General features: G+C 41.6%; 1 protein-coding gene across 10 annotated transcripts in view; it reads left to right on the forward strand.

Annotated features, from left to right (window-relative positions):
• Nucleotides 1-19,326, forward strand: part of LOC118808454 (R3H domain-containing protein 1-like) — a 53,806-nt gene that overhangs the window by 24,688 nt on the left and 9,792 nt on the right. For 6 of the 10 annotated variants that reach the window (XM_036571166.1, XM_036571141.1, XM_036571201.1 and 3 more), the window contains 14 exons: nucleotides 1,928-2,063; nucleotides 2,174-2,252; nucleotides 2,425-2,484; nucleotides 2,679-2,819; nucleotides 3,066-3,174; nucleotides 3,420-3,512; nucleotides 3,667-3,695; nucleotides 5,532-5,585; nucleotides 5,693-5,910; nucleotides 6,873-7,133; nucleotides 10,265-10,422; nucleotides 11,542-11,643; nucleotides 13,783-14,052; nucleotides 14,783-14,912. In XM_036571166.1, coding sequence (XP_036427059.1) covers nucleotides 1,928-2,063; nucleotides 2,174-2,252; nucleotides 2,425-2,484; nucleotides 2,679-2,819; nucleotides 3,066-3,174; nucleotides 3,420-3,512; nucleotides 3,667-3,695; nucleotides 5,532-5,585; nucleotides 5,693-5,910; nucleotides 6,873-7,133; nucleotides 10,265-10,422; nucleotides 11,542-11,643; nucleotides 13,783-14,052; nucleotides 14,783-14,912 — 1,840 coding nt within the window. The remainder of the gene's footprint in view (nucleotides 1-1,927; nucleotides 2,064-2,173; nucleotides 2,253-2,424; nucleotides 2,485-2,678; nucleotides 2,820-3,065; nucleotides 3,175-3,419; nucleotides 3,513-3,666; nucleotides 3,696-5,531; nucleotides 5,586-5,692; nucleotides 5,911-6,872; nucleotides 7,134-10,264; nucleotides 10,423-11,541; nucleotides 11,644-13,782; nucleotides 14,053-14,782; nucleotides 14,913-19,326) is intronic. The other 4 variants (XM_036571211.1, XM_036571220.1, XM_036571193.1 and 1 more) reach the window with 3 other exon arrangements.

The raw sequence follows: 19,326 nt of genomic DNA on the forward strand, positions 1-19,326 counted from the left end.
CACACCTCCCGTCGGCTGCTTTTTTTTTCACAAGGGCAGAGCACAGATCTCCCTTTTCTCAGTGTAAACATTACACTTGCCCCACGATAAAAAGCGTCTTTCAGAAATGCTCCGCGGTTCCCTCAGCGTCATGTCGCGCGCCCGCTTTACTTTGTTTTACTTTTGTGCCGGTTTTGAAAAGTGAAATGGACTCCTTTCTTTGCCACGTTGTTAATCAAAGGAAAACGGGGAGGGGAGAGAAGCGGCTTGGTCTCAGCGACTCTGGAGGGGGTGAAGGCACAAGGACGCCGTTGAGCCGGGAGGAAAAAAGAAAAGACTTAAACCAAAAGCCTCCCCTCAGGGTGCCTGGGCTTTGCCACATTGCAAATGGCAGGGGTCCTCAAAGCCCATGGCATAAAATATAATCTGTTGCTGGAGACGCTGAACCAAAGGCTCGGATTTTGATGCAGTGTCTTTGAGCAGTCGGTGTTTAAGGCCAGTGCTTACAGATGTCCCTTTGCGAATGTTTTTTTTCTGCAGTTCACCTGCCGTTTCTGCTGCCGCTGTATATTTTCGAGGATCCATATTCTACGTTTTTTCAGATTTTGTATTTTTTCCTGAACTCCACAAATAACGTTTGTGTGGTTTACGTACCAAAAGCAGTCAATGAATTTTGCAAACTCTCACTTTAAGGCCAGAGTACACAGACGGGACTAATACAAACAAACACAAGTGTTTGGTAGGTGTGCCACACCCATGTTCGATTGTCAAGAGACTATAGAATGTTCTCTTCTCATTCACTGTAGTTCAGATTCAGATTCAGAGTACTTTATTAATCCCAAAGAAGGCAATTCATTTGCAGCTTTCCCCGTCCATACACACAACTACATAAAAAGGAAGTTATATATGTCAGAGACAACAAATTCACATACATGAAGGTAAATGAGGAGTCAATGCAAAGAGACAACGAATAGCTATAACCATCATTTAAAAAGACTATTATCCGCATTTAGTAGCTTGATAGCAGAAGGAATAAAAGACTTGGAGTAGTGATTTGTTCTACTGAGGGCCGCGATATAACGCCGACCTGACTGCGATACAGTGAATTCGCTGGACAAAATATGATCAGATTGACTGACAATTCCTTTTGCTTTCTGAGCCACTTGTTTCTCCCACAGGGAGCCCAGGTCTCTCTGTTGGACCCCATTTACCTTTGAACAGATTTTTACAATACCATTCAGGCTATTCTTTTCCTTCACTGACTTTTTCTAAACAGATAACTCTAAAGTACATTCAAATGTTTGTATTTGTCCTGTTGGTGTACTCTGGGCGTTAGAATAAAACAGTCTGTGCTTTTAAGACAGATGTATGTAAATAAGCTCTGTTATGATTGGCCGCCATATATTGTGCCTCTTTCAGAGAATAGAGCACTGCTGAAACACTCCTTATAGCTTCAGCAGGAATGGGCAGGGCTAAAACTGATGTAGCCTGAGTGGGAGGGCATATATAAATGTGTTGGCTTCATGACATCACAAAAAAATTAATTAAAAATAGTTTTTTTGCAGCTCAATATTCATATATGAATTGTGTGGACTCAGATTCTTTTCATGCTTTTATTTAAAACAAAAAAATGAGGAATTATTGGTTTTCCATGATATGTTTTGCTGAAGCAGTACATTTTAAAATGTGATTTTCAGTTATTCAGTTTTCTATCATCAGAAACATCACAAAGTAGTGCAATGTAGCTTAGAATCAGCCAGGTTGTCTCACCATTTTAGTTTGTAGGAAATCAAAAGCTTATTTAAAAACTCAGTAACGCTTTACAGATGGGTCGTCAACAGAATTGGAAAAGATGATGATGATGCAGTGAGCATTCAGTTATTGTGCTTGACTATCAGAAACATGCAAGTTTGAATTCTACCATTGGTGTTTTGTCTTTATTCCTCAGGATGAAATTCAGATCAAGCTCTCCCAGTCGTTCGACAAAGAGGACGCTCCAGCCAGTAAAAACGAAGATGACAAAGACAAAAGCGGTGACAAGTTGGAGAAATTGGAGAAAATGCCCCGTAAGATGCTGTCAAGAGGTGTGTGCCTGTGGCTTGCTTTTCTTTTGTGTGATCTTGCAATGTTATTTATCTTGAAGATCACTAAAGAAAGACAAGGTGATAAATAAGCCCTTTTTCCCTCTCTCAAGATTCCAGTCAAGAATACACTGACTCCACTGGCATTGATCTGCATGAGTTCTTGGTAAACACGTTGAAAAACAACCCCAGGTTTGTAGACATTTCTTCAATTCAAAATCTTTTGCTGCCCAATTTTCTTGCCACTCTTTTCTCCTGTTACACACCTTATGAGAAAAATAAACATTAAGTGCTTTCCAAGTTTTTGCTCAATACTAAATGTGAAATTATGTCTTTGCTGTTGTTCCACCGTCATCTAATCCAGGGACAGAATGATGCTGCTGAAGCTGGAACAGGACATTCTGGACTTTATCAGTAACAACGAGTGAGTTAATGGCTCCCTTCAAGTACATAACTTGTGTATAATTTTCCTGTGATATATTTTTCTTCATTGCTCAGGGAGCATCCAAGAAATTTAACTTGAAGCTAAATTGGACGCCGCTCAGAACAACTGATGATAGCTGGAGCGACTCCCTTCTGAATTATTGATCGCCTCTTGGCTCTGTTTCACCGTTCTAGGAGCCAGAGGAGAAAGTTTCCCCCCATGACCTCCTACCACAGAATGCTCCTGCACAGAGTAGCTGCCTACTTCGGCTTAGACCACAACGTCGACCAAACCGGGAAATGTGTAATCATCAACAAAACTAGCAATACAAGAATGTGAGTAATCAAGACGGCTGCAATTTTAACTTCAGTTACGCCGCTCGTGAAATGACTGTTGGCGGGAATCCTCCAAAGCAAAACAGATTTTTGTCTCTTTTAAAATGGGTTTTGGTGGAGGAAATGTAATTATATGCGATTTCAGTATTGCTGGCCTGAGGCAGTGCATTCATGTAGTGGGAGTGAGACGGTGTAAAGATCTGTCTTAATAACGCCTCACGCTTTTGCACTTCTTTGGATGTGCAGACCAGATCAGAAGTTTTCCGAACACATCAAAGATGACAAGACTGACGATTTCCAGAAGCGATACATCTTAAAAAGGGACAACTCCAGCATAGACAAAGATGACAACATGGTAGGTGGCAAGCTTAAAGCTACTAATGATGCAACTCTCACAAAGATTAATGGCCTTAAACTGTTCTCTCTCATAAAAATGTCAGAAAAGAGCACATTGTCTTTTGGTGATGGATAGTGATTGGAAAATAATAGTTCCTTTAAATAAAATAAAACACAATAAAAGATTGCACATGGGTGATTATCGTGTTTTGGAGGATTGGCAGCTTTTTGTGCAGGCTCTGAAAGCAGGCGTTTGTGTTTCAGATGCGAATGAGGTTGAAAGAAGACAGGAGGAGTAAATCAATAGAAGAACGGGAAGAGGAGTATCAGCGGGCAAGAGAGAGAATATTCGCTGATGTGAGCTTTGTAAACATTTTCACTCCAGTCTGTTTTTAAGACGTGCCTGAAGAATACATTATTGACAAGCTGTATAAAGCTGTGTTTGATTTCTTATGGAAAACATCTTCCACCTCGTTGGTATGTAATAAATGACTCTGGATTTCTGTTGCAGGGCTTGGATACTTTCCCTCTTGATAAAAGGTGAGTGGGAAACACTGGAAGACTGTTAAATACTTAGTGGCAGTTTGAAAAGAAGCAGTGATGCTTCATGTGTTTTGGAGGACGCACATGGTAGCCTTCGTCCTACCAGCTTGGTAGCATCATGTGATGACTAAAGGCCTATTCATGCCGAGTTTGTTTTTTACCAATGAAAAGAAAGCACATGCATGTTAATGCTGTCTTTCACATCAAGTCTGAAGTCAACACCAGCTTGGATTTCTGTATTAACAATCAAGCTGACCAGTCATTGTTGCAGTCAAAACAAATGGCAGCAGAACAGCTCATCTTGCTTGTGGTGCAGCACAATATGTAAACGAGAAGCAACAAGCTGACTAGAAAAATGCATAGATAAAAGAAAATATATAGCAGGTCATAGCTTAAAACCTGATTATGATGGTGAACACTTAAGTACAACACTGTTTATAGCCTTTTGTTTATTTATCTAGGCTCATCAGGATCCTAGAGGGCCGGTGTCCAGAACGGTTTGGTGATTTACCTACTAAGACACGCCTTATTGCATTTATCTGTTAATTGGCAGGTTTAGTGGGTGTGTTGAAGTAGGGAAACCTCCAAACTGTGCTGGACACCGGCCCTCCAGGACCGGAGTTGTGCACCCGTGATGTAGGTGTATCCTAGTTTTTTCATGTCTGTTTTTTCAGGTGGAGTTTGAGGTTCGAGCAGCAAGTCCACTGCTCCCCCTGCTGACCGAACTTTATTTAGTTAAAATTACGACTGAAAACAATTAATTGTGAAATCATCGAAATGTCTTAGTTTTTTTTTAAAGTATGGTAGAATAATGGGACTGTGTAATGTGATTATTTTCCTAAAAGACCACTTTTAAACTCTGTATTATTGCAGTGTATTAGATGCTTCTGCACTAGCTGTGTTTCGTATTGTGGGCGGAGTCAGTTGTATAAAACAAAAGCACAGTGTTTAAATGGAACATGTAATAGTCGCAGCATTTGTTCATACCAGTGTGCATGTAAAATAAGTACATCCACTTTTGTACTGGATTGCTATGAGCACAAATAATTAGTGTTACTGTTGTTTTCTATTTTTACTCTTATTTTTGGTCTTATAGATGATAATAGTTACGGTTTTAACCGCAAATCATGGAGTTTTTCTGACAGAGTTTGAGGTCGAGCAGCAAGTTCCCTGCTCCCCCTACTGACCAAACTTTACATAGTTAAAATTTCAACGACTGAAAACAGTAAAATATAAAATTAATGAAACATCTTTTTTTTAAAAGAAGACGATAGAATGATTTGCTGTATTATTGCAGTGTATGAGATGCTTCTGCACCAGCTGTGTTTTGTATTGTGGGCTTCAGGTTGTTAAAGTATTACGTTCAGTTTTACTCTTACGTGGGTTTGATCATACAGATGTGCTAAAGATGAAACTGATGAACAACAAAACTGTCAGTAGAATTAGTCTGTGCTCAGATTTGACTGTACACAGCTCTAATGAATAAGGGTCAGTGCATCCACCTTTTAGTTGGAGTGCTTAAAAGAAAAACAGTAAATTCACTAACGCTACTTCTCATGAAATTTTTTTACTTCCTCATCTGTCTTCTTTCTGCATTCTCAGATTTTTATTTTTTTTCCCTTTCGAAAAAAAAATCATACTTGATGTGAATAGGCCTTAAATTGGGGAGGAAACTGGGTGAAAAATGAGGGGAAAAATACAGAAGACAAAAGTACACCACCAAGAGATTGGCGCAGTTGAAAATATCTGCTACCCCTCATGCTTACTTCAGCTGCTGGTGTAATATGTCCAAAACTCAGGGGAAATTAAGTCTGCCCTTCTGATGTTTTGTAGGATCCAGGAGGATGATGCTTGTAACAGCACACAGCAGAGGCGGCAGATTTTTAGGTATCTTTCCGCTTATTTTGGGAGTGTAACAACTTCGCAACCTTTATATTCTGACCATCCAGTCCACGATTCGAACCCCGTGTGGTCTTTTTTTTGCAATCGTTCAGGTTGAAAGATGGCCGATCAGGGAATAGCCGCCAAAGCAGTTCTGAGAACGAGCCCAAGTATTCGGAGCCGCGGCCCTGGAGCAGCACTGACTCGGACAGCTCCAACCGCAACCTCAAACCTGCCATGACCAAGGCCAGCAGCTTCAGCGGCATATCGGTGCTGATCCGCGGGGACAGCTCCAGCAGCAGCAAGAGCGTGGGGCGCCTCTCTAAGACGGGTGAGTGTCAAGTCGCTCCATCTACCATTGCAAGGCAGACAGGCAGCACTTAAGGAAGAAGAGAGCTTCTTGAGTTTTTCTTTATTTTACATTCATGTTGTGTCCACGAATGCTTCACTTGCTGACCTTAGGAACATGCAGAGAAACCTGCATCCTTTTTTTTTTTCCCCTTTCTCTTTCATGTCATTTTCATAGTTGCTTGATCACTGGGCAACATGAGATGCTCTTCTTTCCAAAAACACATGACCTTTATCCTCCTTCTCTCTTTCTCTTGTACATACATTCTCTTAAACACTATTAAAAGGTGTGCATGCTTTTCGCATCCTTTTCACGAATGCCGCTTATTTCTGTTAACACTTTCTGAAACTTGTAATCGTCACACATGAGAATTCATTGGTGGTCTTGAATAAAGTGCAAACTACATGTAGTCTTTAGAGCGTTTTAAAGGTAGTGTGACTATAAGACTCGCACAACACATGTTCACCATTTGTAACATATTAAGTGAAATCATTAAAAAAAAAAACACAATAAAAATAACAAAATGAATTGCTAAATTAACCAAGACATTAATCAAGGAATTAATTAACTTGTCATTCAATGCTAATAAAATCATTATCTTTCTTTCATTGCTTTGGTCCCTGAGGTAATTAGAATAGAAAATGTACTGCACATGTTTGGAACTTCGTCTAGCCTCGCTAAAGCAGCGCAGTTCCCGATCCTTCATGTTCTGCAGTCTCTGTACTCTGTCGGAGGCAATCTGTAGATCTCATATAGTAAATAAAACACACATTCCGAAAACACCCCGAAGTCCCCAATGAATTCTAACAGCTTTTGAAGCTTCAAAAGCTGCGCATGCTAACTCCAGAGCCCCCTAACACTGTTCTCCCCCCTCCACCTTCTAGCATGATTCTGCTGTATCTGTCGGTTAAGGCTCCTCTCGTTGCTCCCTTCCCCTTCCCTAGGTTCTGACTCTTCTAGTAGTGTAGGTTCATCCACGGGCTCGCTCTCTCGCTCCCAGCCTCCCCCTCCTCCTGCCCCGGCCCTAACCCAGCCGGCCCACGCCGCGCCCTTGGCCTACCCTGCCGTCAGCACTAGTAGCAGTGTGTCCTATGAGGGTGGCAGGAGCGGGCCACCGGCAACCACAGCTAACGCTAGCTACTATTTGCTTCCCCTGGAAGCGGCGGGGATACCGCCTGGAAGTATCCTGGTCAACCCGCACACAGGTTGGTACTCATACAGGCTCACCAGTTCTCTCTTCATGCTAGTATTAGCATGATTTAGTGCCAGTTTTAGCCTTTTAGACACGGGGGGGGGGTTTGCATTTCTTCTTCTGCTGTTTAAAATACTAAATCCTAAACTAACCCTACTTACATATTGTCTCAGCCATCTCTCGTAGTCTGCCCTCCTCTTGTGCTGCTCAGCATGATGCTGCCTGAATAAAGGTGCAGCAAAAACACAGTCTCAGGGGGGAAGGGATTGCGGTGAAGTAAACGCTAAGCGTCGTGTTTTTAATCGATGTCTTTCGCTGTCTCAAGAGGCGCACTGTTGCTAATAATTAGAAGTTGTTCCTTTGCTTTGCTTGTTCTCTGAAAAGTAAACACAGTGTTGATGAAACGCCTCCCACCGTCACAGGATATCTTGTCTAATGATGCAGCTCATGTGCCATTTAAATCTTTCCCCTTCACACCAGATCTTTGAAAAAGGGGGTCCGTCTTGGACGATCAATAAATCCTTCTTTGCTTCAAACAAATTCCCCAAAGTGTCTCAGAGAAACGTGTAATGAAGCTGTATTCTGTGTCATTGAAAAGAGGGAGGGGAAATTGTGTAGTGCTGCCTCTGATGTATAAAATATTCCTATTTACTTTGTTCGCTCCTGTCTCGTCTTTAAATATGCATGGGGCTGATAAGACGGTATATTGCTGCCGCTAATATATTTTCGAGAAGGAGCCTGGGTGTGTAATTGCTTATTGACCTTTTTTAAGCAGTTGGCAAATGGGAAAATTTTTCCCTACTGTGAAGGCCCGAGGAATTCATGTTGAAAAGTAGACGTTCAAACCTCAAGGAGGTTTATTTCAGGGTCGTTGGGTGGCTAGGTGGAGGTTGAACCTCTTCCTCGAATTCATCTCAGCTTATCACATTTCGCAAGTGTTCAGTCACATTTAAGAAGTGTCCCGGAGGGCTGAGCTATTCAGCATAATACACCTTCATAGTTTGGAACTCTGTGGGTTCAGGAGTCCAGCAATTTGCTTATTAACTCTGAAAATAAGTTGGAGGTCTTGGGTTAGATTCCAGCTGATGGCTGCTGTCATAGTGCCCTTGAGCAAGGCACTCAGCCGCAGGGGGAATGTCACTGCTGTTGGTTAAGGTAAGTCATTATGGGCTAAAGCTAAATGTAAACTGTATCTGCCTTTGGGCTGTTAGGTAAGTAACCGTACCCAAATGGACATACTTAGTCCTTGTAAAGGCATAACAGTTTTCAGATTTTCATATCGATCTTTGTCTTCATGTGTAACATTAAATGGAAGCCAGTTCTTCAAAGCTTTGATAGGCCTAAGTCTATAGCTACACAGCTATTTGTATTTTTATTGTAATGTGCATTAAACACATCGCAGAGGGCTTTAATAACACAAAAGCTCAAGTTGCACAGCACCAGAGTTACATAATTATAGTGGATGGAATGTAGTGTGAAGAGCCATGCATGCCTGGACAGGGGTTGAAACCCTCAGGAGATGTGCCTTATCCACTATGCTGTTCAACCACTAATGGAAAAAAACATGCACAGCTGAACAATTACGCTATTCAAAACTACTAGCTTGTGAATGAGAGGATTATTGGCAATCCCAAATGAGTCAAGCAGTGGTGGCTACTATAACAAACCTCTATCACTTTAAGAGGTCACTTATAAATGTACGGTTGTATGCAAAAGTTTGGATGCACTTGTCAGATTACTTTTTTGTTGATTTGAAAATAAGTACACATTCTCTACAGAGAACACATTTCTGCACATTTTAATGCACAGTAACTGTTCACTTGCTGAATTTGGCCTTTCAGAAGTTACGGCACATTTTATATTTTGATTGGTCCATTATGTTACACTCCGCAAATAAATACAAAGCATGCACTAATATTTGCAGCAAAATTCTAAATATTAAGTGTGTTCCCTGTAGAGGAAGTGTTAACTTGTTTCCGCTTGGGAAATCAACAAAACATGTAATTTAACCAGGGTGTTTGAACTTTTGCATCTGTATTTGTTTGTAGGCCTGTACAGACAAAGCTGATCAGGGAAAGCTCATTTTTTTTGCTAACAGCCTTACAGTGTAGTAAATATGCTGTAAGTGCCAGAAGTATTTTCATTAGTTTTATTTTGCACAACAGTGAATTATAATTTTGTAATTTTTGCTATTTGTTTAAAAGAGAGGTTGTAGTGATGTAGGACAATGTGCGGAGTATTCTCCATGATGTTTACTGTTCAATAAATTTGTTTTTGGGTTTCATTTCAGAATTTCACATCCAGTCAGAGACACAATAAAACTGTATATTTTAAGCTTAATTTATTGCTTCTTATATTGTCATTGCCGTGTGTAATAGCTTAATCTGAATTAGCCTGGTCTAGACCAAGTTTGCTTCCATCATATCTGAGAAAGAAGTTAACATGTGGACATTCTGAATGCAAACACCAAGAATGTTTCTCAGACTGTTAGGTAGCATAGCAGACAATGGGCAGACACTTCTTTTATTATTAAAAGCACAAAGATCTCAATGGATGTAGAGTAAAAGTAAATAATTGAGACTATAGAATCTGCAAAGCATAGATATGTTGTTCTCTATCTTTTAACAGTGTTAAAAGATTGTCTACTGTTATGGTTTATATATATATATATATATATATATATATATATATATATATATATTACTTTACGACCTAGATATCATTGATTCTTTGAGTCTTTTGATTTGTTTGAACTTTCAGAACAGAAACGATGACAAGGGGTAAAAAATTTCTCTTCCTATTCCACATCTTTAAACTTTCCGAATACTTTAAGAAACCTTATCCCATTGTGCCATTAGCTAACTGCAGTAAATTGCCTGTATAAAGGAACTATACTCTTAACTGCAGAAAAGCTACCATCCATTAGTTAATGGGGGAATGAATTACATGCTTGTGCTCTTTATGAGAATTACTTCACAGTTATTCTTTGCTGCCGTAGCATAATGGCCTTTAGTGCCATTCTGTCAGATAATTTGACTGATCAGATGAATATCAGCATTGTTTTAGTATAATGGCACTTAATGCACAGTAATACTATGTAAAAGTACTATCAGATATCTGCAAGCGTCCCGTCTCCACTTCTAGGTCAGCCTTTTGTGAACCCGGACGGCAGTGCTGTGGTCTACAACCCCACCGTCGCTCCTCAGGCTTCCAGGCCACAGCAGCCTTTACCACCACCTCCTCCACCTCCTCCACCTCCTGGCCCTCTCCAGCATCAGTCCAACAATCACGTCATCCCTCAGGTAGGTACATCCCAGTTAGTTTAAGAGATACAGAAGTCAAATGATTGATTATTAACACTTCTTTTCTAACCTGCTCCACACTGAAATCTTACGACGACACCTGTTTCAGTTTCTTTCTTATCAGGAAAGTAAATATTTGAAGTTCGTGCGCTCGGCCCATGAGTCATATTTAGTTATTTCACAGGTTAATACTATATCGCATCCTTTAAGCATAATGAATTGGCTGTGCCCCTGCGTTTTTGTTAAGTCAATTATATATGATAGATGGAGGCGGGAAATCTGCTGATAGTGCTGTCCTGCAGGCTGCTTATTGAGTCGGATGGGTCATTAATTGCTTGGCCTAGGTATTTCGCTTGCTATTAAGGAAAGATTAAACCTGTAGCCATGCTACCATTGGGGGGCAGGAGTTGCCAACCCTGTCACAGTGAATGATTCGCAGGCAAATATACGCTCAGGATAAAGACCAAAGTGCACTTCAGTTTCCAAATGGGAGTCATTGCAGTTCAGACAGGCCATCACAGTTAGAAATTACAATCTGTTCGATGCTGGATGTAGCCGTCGAGCGCTGCTATGACGACCCAGAGATACGGGATGATGGGGACTTGAGGCTCATTAATGAAATGCTAGGATGCAGAATTAATTTGACCCCTCATGGAGCAGACACCCGAGTCTGACAATGGGCAAATAGCTTGCGCTTTTTCCAATCGATGCCCTGACGTCCCAGCCCAATATCGCCATCATCTCCAGAGTGCAGTCACTTTTGATGAGGTCCAAAATTAAACGTAGCTGCACGTCCGGAGATGCTCAGCTAACCTGTCCTACAGTTTGACTGCCTCTGATTAACCCCGTCGCTGTATGTTTACCATCACCATCACCTCAAACCACCCAAGTGGCTTAATTAAGTTCATCACGTGGTGTTGATTTGTTATTTTTTTACTCTTTTCTTTCTCCTACTGGGTCGCTAACCTAACAAACTCTCCTGGGTGAAATTCTCTCATATATTCTAAATGCCTGTGTTTAGTCCCCTTTTAGATTCTTTCATCTTCTCCATCTTTGACTAAACCATTTTCCTCTCTCCTCCCCGCCCCCTGTCTTCTCCCTCGTCTGTTGCTTCTTCAGCCCCTCTGGCCTGTCCAGCCCTCCGCTCAGCCTGTCCAGTACTCGACGGTGTCTTACCCACCACAGCTCCTCTCCGTCTCCCCTAACCAACAGTACACTGTGGTACCACTCTCTCTTTCTCTCTTTTTCTTGTCTTTTTTTGTCATTGTTTTCTTTTCTGTGTGTCCGTCTCCTTTTGGCCATTCAGTGCATTCAGTCTAACTAGCCGTCATCTGTATTTACAGTATTGTGCAAAACTCAGGCATCAGACAAACAGTAAATTGTGCGTGTGTTAGCTTAACCATTTTCAAAGCACTCCTTCAGGAAGTCCAGTTTATCTCATCAGTCCTTTGTTAAATTAAATCAGATGTGCTGCTGGTGGAATTGAACTAATCCATACAATGGCTGGAGTGTACTGAGAAATCAGGAACCAAGCTTATGTTCTTCTAACCAAGATATTACGAACTTGTCACATTTTAGCTTTTTTAACTGGCAAAAATTCACTTACTGCCAAGATAAATTGTTTTGAACAGCTCTCTTCACTGCTGGTACTGTGCTATAGTCAGAACTCACACTTCATTTACTTAATTTCTCATCAAAATGGAATTGAAATTATTAATTTTTCAGGGTCTTGAAAAAAGCAGGAAGCATATATTTAAAATGACATTACCCAGAAGCCTCAACATCTAAATATAGTATCAAATGTTTCAGTATTTAGTGTGTCTAGACTGCTTTTAGATTTTCTAAGAAATCTGCAGGTCTGGTTTTCCATACCTCCAAAGTTCAGTCTTACAAGTTGGTTTAGCATTTCCTGCTTCTCACAATCTAAATAGTCCCAAACACGATCAGTGATGTTGAGGTTCAGACAGCTTTTTTGTTTGATTTCTTATTTTTTTTCTTCTGTTTCCTTTTCTCAGTAAGAGCTTCTTGACAGCTACACATCCTTTCAGACTCATAGTGTTGAGTTGTCTTCTCACAGTGGAAGGATGGCTGTGTATGTTTTCAGATCTGAAGCCAGAGTCGAGCTTAATTTCTCAGAGATGAAAGCTTTAAGTGCTGTTGATCTGATGGGGACCGTTTTGGTGGTCAGGTCTTACACGGTTATTAAGGATCCCATTTTCTCTGTGATTTTTTTTTTTTTTCCTATATTTTGAACTCCAATTGTGGAAACTCCTCCCCTTCCTCATGCAGGTGGATCTGCCATGTATCTAACCTGAAAAATGAATAACCTGAGCTTGACATCTGTTTTGACTGGGAATTAAATCAATGAAAAGTGTTCTCTTACTTTTGCATATCTTAATTTAATTGAGGCTTTTGTTATTAGTATGCGGAAACACTGACATGCACAATGATGTTTGTTCATTAGTGCCATGAATGTTATTTTCCTTTGAGATCCACAAATATCAGTTAACTATGAAGAAAAAAGAAAGAAAAGTGGCTTGAAAAAGGAAACAGAAAACCATTAAAGCTGTACAGCCAGGCATTTCTTGCTGTTTGATGAATTCCTTTGGCCCGAATTTGAATATTATGCGATCATTTAAAGCAAGCTCTGTGATGGATGTTTCTGCTTAATAAAAAATAGAAAAGCTCTCCTGCATTATGGATCGCAGAATGTTGCCTCCCTTAATGGCGCTCATTGGTCTTGTGCCTACATTAGATTAATATGATCTCCAGAAGTTTTTAGTCTGCAGTCGACTGCACTATTTACCTCAAAGCTGCTCGGAACATCTTGTTCACGCTTGTCTACACTCAGCGCTCAGAGATGTGGCTGTTGATTTAGAAGATTTTTAGATAGTTGCTTGTTTTAACGATTCTTCCACTCATTTCTCCCCCGTTCACTTGTAAACACACATCATGGGTTCTGCTAACCTCTTTTTTGACCTCCCTCTACCAGTAAACATCCCTTAATGACTAATTAAAAGAGAGGAAGGCTGCTTTGAATAATTAATCTAGCAGCAGATGTTGAAGTTAATATTCTATGAATAGAAATGCAGCAAGTCCCAGTGTATTTCTAATAGGAAAAAATAAAACAAATTGATATGGATTGGTAATTAAACTCCTAAGGCTTGATTCGCTCAACTCATTTGCACCTGTAGCAATCCAACCCATGACTGGGCAAAAGATTTCTCATTGTCTGATTGCTGATCCTGTCACTTGCTTTAGTGAACCTGCTCCCGGTCATGTTCAGTAAGGGAGTGCACATGGTGTGCCATTAAACAGGCTGCTGATTTGTTAATCTGAGTTGTCTGTTTGACCCGCCAGCAAGACAACCTGAGCGCCCAGTTCAGCCACATGAGCCTTGTGCGGCAGCCGTCGGGGGAGGGCCGCGATGCCCACACTGCCATGTACCCCTCCTCCGTGGTGCTTCAAGCCCCTCCGCCGCCCCCTCCTCCTCCACAGCAGCAGGCCGGCTATATGGTGCCCTCCCCTGGCCAGAGTGTTCCAGCCCCACCCTACTCCACGCCAGGCCCGGCACCCGTGAACCAGCCAGTGATGCAGCAGCAGGGCTACATGCAGCAGCCTATGCAGCAGGTACACCAACCAGAACCAACCAGTAAAGTTGGGGCAATCGTTCATGGAAACGTTTAGAGTTACCCAAGTGTTATGGATCAGCCAAGAGATGTCTGGTGCTTCTTTAGTTCTGCAACAGGGCTGCAGGGCTAATGTAGCTAAGAAATAGTTGAAGCTTATGACCTAAATTATCACACATTTGCCTGAAGTTGTTAAGTAATCTAAAATAGACTTGCTTATGTGGTTTCTTTTTTTGAGCAATGTAGTTTTGTCCATTTTTGGTGGCTTTGGACACTGAAAATGCCTCGAGCTACATATGCATTAAGGGTAAAAATACATTTAATTTTCCCTTTTAGACAAGTTATTGCATTTAATATTGAATAGTTATTGAGTAAGAAAGTAAGATTTTATTTATATAGTTCCTTTTACAACAGCTGTTGTCACAGAAAATCCAGGTTCAAGTCTCAAATGTGTAAGCCAAGGGTGACCATGGAAGGGAAAAACTCCCCAAGAGCTATGGACAGACGACAGAAGTATTTAGATTATTGACTGTTATTGGGATACCAAAGTGCCAGGCTAATACCTTCTTTTGTATTTGCGGTCACAGTGGAGCGAGCTATAAAGCCCTATTGTATTATATGATGCCTGCTGGCTGCTGGAAAATCTATGACGTAATGACCACTAGGCATGCATCGAGTGATACCGGATTGCTTTGATGACATTTGTCTTGTTTATCTTCTCCCATCTGCAGATGCCAGCATGTTACTGCGCACCAGGCCAGTACCCTCTGTCCAGCCAGCAGTATCGGTCGGTTGGCACGGTGCAGTACAGTAGCCCACAGAGCCAGCCCCTGCCCCCTCCCCCACCTGCTCAACAGCCAGGTAAAGACCCATTAGCCCAGCCACTACCACATGCTAGAAGCTGTTTATTTTTCCTGAAAGTAAACCACTAAACTCTGCTTATTAGTGTTGGTGAATAATGAAGGCATGGAACACCCCTCAATATAAACCACTCGTTCTTATGAATTCACTTAATCAAGATGGTGTTGGAAAGCTTTCCTAGCGTTTGCACACATTTATAAAATGTGTTCCTTTCATCTTTTTGCAAGGAACTTGCCCATTTATCTACGCTCCCCTTTGTGCCTCATTGTTTATTTTGGATTCTGTTTATACTGTACCGCAGGGGAGGGGACATCGCGCTCCCATTTTTAATTTTATTTGTTTTTTTTCTCCTGCTCTCTCTTGATTCCTAACGCTCTCCACCTCTCTCTCCGTACTTTTGTTGTCTTTGGTTATTCGTCGCTACGTCAAGCACGCCGAAAGATTGTGTGTGTGGAAATGAGGAGGCGCCCCGGGGGCAGGGGAGCGGAGCCGAAAGCTAATTACACCGCCAAGCACTTTAGCGCGCTGGGTACTCACATTGTATTGCCTTTTTTAAACAGATACAATAAGCATTTCCAATCAAATGTAAAATTAGCGCTGTTTGTCTCCCTACTGCGTTAGCTCGCCTCTTTTTCCGTTGCCCTATGTGCTTTGACAGATGTTTTGTTCAATTGAATTGTAAAAGCTCTCTGGTATTAAGGGGGTAAAAAACAGGCCTTTATTGCTTTGAGGATATGAAACTGGATCCTTTCTTGGAGGCTCTCAAGAGACTTTTGATTCTTTTAGTCACTAATTGCCTCTTAGCACCCTGAGCTGTCCTTTTTGGGAAGGCGCTGAAGCGGTTTTAAGGCTTGGTCGGAACTTTGAACTACAGAATGGTTGTAAATATCTCCATAGACAACACCATGATGATGAAAGCTTCCAGCACATGGAGCTACAGCCACTGTGTATCCTTCTCAGATAATCCAACATGGCCATCGGTTTTGACTCAGAGTGGCTGAATGCGGGGCCGGGGCACTGTCTGAGAGGCCCTAAGATTCTCACAGTGAACCGGTCTCTTTTCCAGCCCCTCACTCCTCCTCAGGGCCAGAGACCGTTACTAACGAACTGCAGTATCATCACTGACATCAGAGGCGTTGAGGTCTTGCCAAGACATTACGTTTTTATGCATCTAATCAACTGTTGCTCTCGGAGAGATTCCCCCTTATGTAGTTGATCAAACAAAATGTGTTTGGTGTCTAAGTCTTGCTTTCTGGAGCTATGAGGCTAATGTAGCTAACAAGAAGTGGACGTTTATAACCGCACATTAGCACTGTGTAAACTGCATGTCTAAGTAGGGTTGCCAGGTGTCTGGTTTTGGACCGGACCATCCGGTTTTAAGCTTCATTGTTCAGTTGGTCCTCTGGACTAGACATTTTGACATCCAGTCCAGAGTATCAGACAGCGGAGCTCAAAAATGAACTGTGTCTTACTCTAAATGCATTGCACGCCCCTCTCTCTAACTCGTGTCTCTCGACCTCTCTCTCGCTTGCTCGCAGGCTCAAATTGGGACGCGTGCTCAGAGACTTTCTCAAACCACATAAACTGTACTAAATATTACGTCAAATTAGTACACCATAAACGGTGCCATTGCTCTTTAGAACATACTCTTTAGTACACAGCAGTATTCAGATTGAGACACATAGCCAAAGTTGGGCTGTATTATGGCAGGTTTTGGAATAAATCTATATTTCTCCATTACAGTTAGTCTCAATAAACAAACATGTTTTGGTTTGCCTACCGACGACAGAATGAATGAACAGTAGTTTATTTTCTTAGGGTTTTATTTGTGTTATAAAATGGTAGAACAAATAGGTTGGAAAATTTGTGTAAAATGAAGTGTATTCTGTAATATTTGTGGATTATTTGTGTATTTATTTATTTTTTTTCCCCAAGTATGAAGAAATGTGGGGCTCCCGAGCGCAACCGTCTAAGTGTTGGCTCTATCATCAGGAGATCGTGTGTTCGATCCCTTGTGAAGCTATAGCCATTTGTGGCTGGGAGTCCAAGAGGGCATAATTGGCCTCACTCTCAGCACAGGTGTCTGTTAGCTGACGAAACAGATCTGGTGTTTGGTGCCTTCCTCTGAGCGCGTTCAGCTGTCCAATAACGTTGCGTGAGCAGCAGTTAGAAAAGATTTGGTGGAGCTTCACGGGCATCGGAGGAAGCCTGTGTTAGCCTTCACCCTTCTAGCTTTGGTAGTATTGTGTGATTGGGGAGTCCTAACTAGTGGGTGGAGTTGGAGACGACTAAATAAAAATAAAAAAAAAGTAATATAGAAATGTAAAAACAGTTATCGAACTGTTTTGAAACAAACAAGAAGACAAATCTGATAAAAGACAAATCTGGCAACCCTCTGTTAAAATCATCACATTCTTCCCCAAACAATAGACTTGATTATGTGCTCTCTGACACTGTATGACATTCTGTAATGTATAGAATATGGACAAAATTTTGTTTTTGAGGTAGTTGTAGTTGTGGTGGTTGATGAGGCATGCAGTTTAGTAATGCTAATTGGTGGGATGTTGGTATTTTTTAGCTACATTAGCTTCAAAACTCCAACACTAAACTAAAGACGCAGATTCAGAAGCTTGTCTTAGCTGATTGCCTACGTTTGGGGGCAAGTTGACAAAACTATTTTGCAGAACTGGCATTTTAAAGTCGACTGCACCAGCAAATGTCCTTCATTTTAAAATATGATTCATTCGGGTGTTGACATGACCTCAGCCATCAATAATGTCTGGGACAGTTTTGTTTGATTAAAAGATTTGAAGCAGGGTCTCACTGTCGTCCTTTGTTTTCATTGTTGGGGGCGGTCGTGGTGCATTGTTAATTGCTTCTGACGGCATTCCGATGGATTGACATTGCTTCATGTCTGGTAGATGGATCCACAGGAAGCGACACTAGAAACGATCTCAGAGTTTGCTTCCTTTTGTGAACGGGGAAAAAGTATCGCTAAGAAGAATGTGCTTTCTCTAAACCCTGTTGAAAGACATACAGAGGCATCATTCGTCGCCTGTGTGTGAGAAAGTGGGATCGGATCAGGATTGATGGATGAAGAGAATGATCTCCACAGTCAAGAATGAGAAATAAGAGAGCAGAAGGAAGAAACACAACATCTGCCCTGCAAAGGAGAAAGTGCAAGTTTTCTTCTGTGCCCTCCACAGGGGGGGTGGGGGGAAGGGGAAAAAAAACAAGGTTAGCTCCTGACAGTGCAGCATTTTTTTAAAAATCAGGTAACCTTGTGAGCAGCATCTCCACAAACATCTTTGAAAGCACACTTGGTCCAGAGAAGTTGAGTAAATAATATATATATATATATATATTTTTTTTTTCCTTCTCCTCCTATCCTTGCTGCCTCCTGCCTGCTCAGTCAGCCTGAACAGAGAATGTTTAATATTATATTCCCTTCATGCTAGCTCCCTAAGTGGAGGTGAGAGAATTGAACCAAAAATAGCCGGCCCTCGTCGGCTCCTCGCCGGGGGCCATCCATTCCTTTTGTCCCACTTCTTTTCTCATCTGGGCTAAATTGATTGCTGTCTCTTTGGCCAAAAGCCAGGAGAAATTGAAAATTGCCCACCCACCCTCCCCCCCTACTCTCTACTCCTTCCACATAGGCCTCCCACAGAGTCTTCCCGCTGGGCACCTCCTCTGGTGAGAGTTTTTCAATAACATTGCCAGGTTATAAGCTCCCCCTCAGATAACCTTGACACCGATGGAAATTATCCCATCCCGTAATGGGTGTTGGAACAAAACCGCATTACCTGCCTTTATCATGTATGCTGCCTTCTCTATTAGCACGCAGCACCTCGGTGGGCCGTTGCCGCAGATGATTGTCTTCTCTTCCCCTCCCTTTCCCCCCCCCGTCATCATCTACAAGCCCTTAAAGATGTAACGTTTGAAAAAGGCAATCATAATGAAAGCTGTTTTAATACAGGTAGGCTGTGCACTTATTCAGAGGTAATGAAAAGCAATTTAAAGGCAGAAAAACTTGCAGGTGCCTCCGCCAGGTGATCGTAAAGGGTTTAGCTAACAAGGGTGTAATTAGGTGGTTTTGGTATAATTGACATTCTCTGGGACTAAATCATTCATTCGCAGAGGTGCACGCAATATTGCAGTGAACTTGTGGTAGAAAAAAAAACGAAAGGCCGCGCAGTATTTAAGCAGATAGCTCTTGCTTTTTTGCCTTCAAGTGTTCTAGTGTAATTTAAACGCTGAACGTTTCATGCTAGCTTGGACTCATTATTTTTGCATAATTGCAGTCTCCTTCGGGTTGCGCTCGTTGTGTCTTTCGGGTTCTTTAATGTCTCGGTGTTGCATTTTGTGACTCCGCATACAATTGAAACATTTGTTATTACACTGTCATTTTTATTGT

The sequence above is a fragment of the Colossoma macropomum genome, unplaced genomic scaffold (genome assembly GCF_904425465.1).
Source record: "Colossoma macropomum unplaced genomic scaffold, Colossoma_macropomum, whole genome shotgun sequence".
NCBI lineage: Eukaryota > Metazoa > Chordata > Actinopteri > Characiformes > Serrasalmidae > Colossoma > Colossoma macropomum.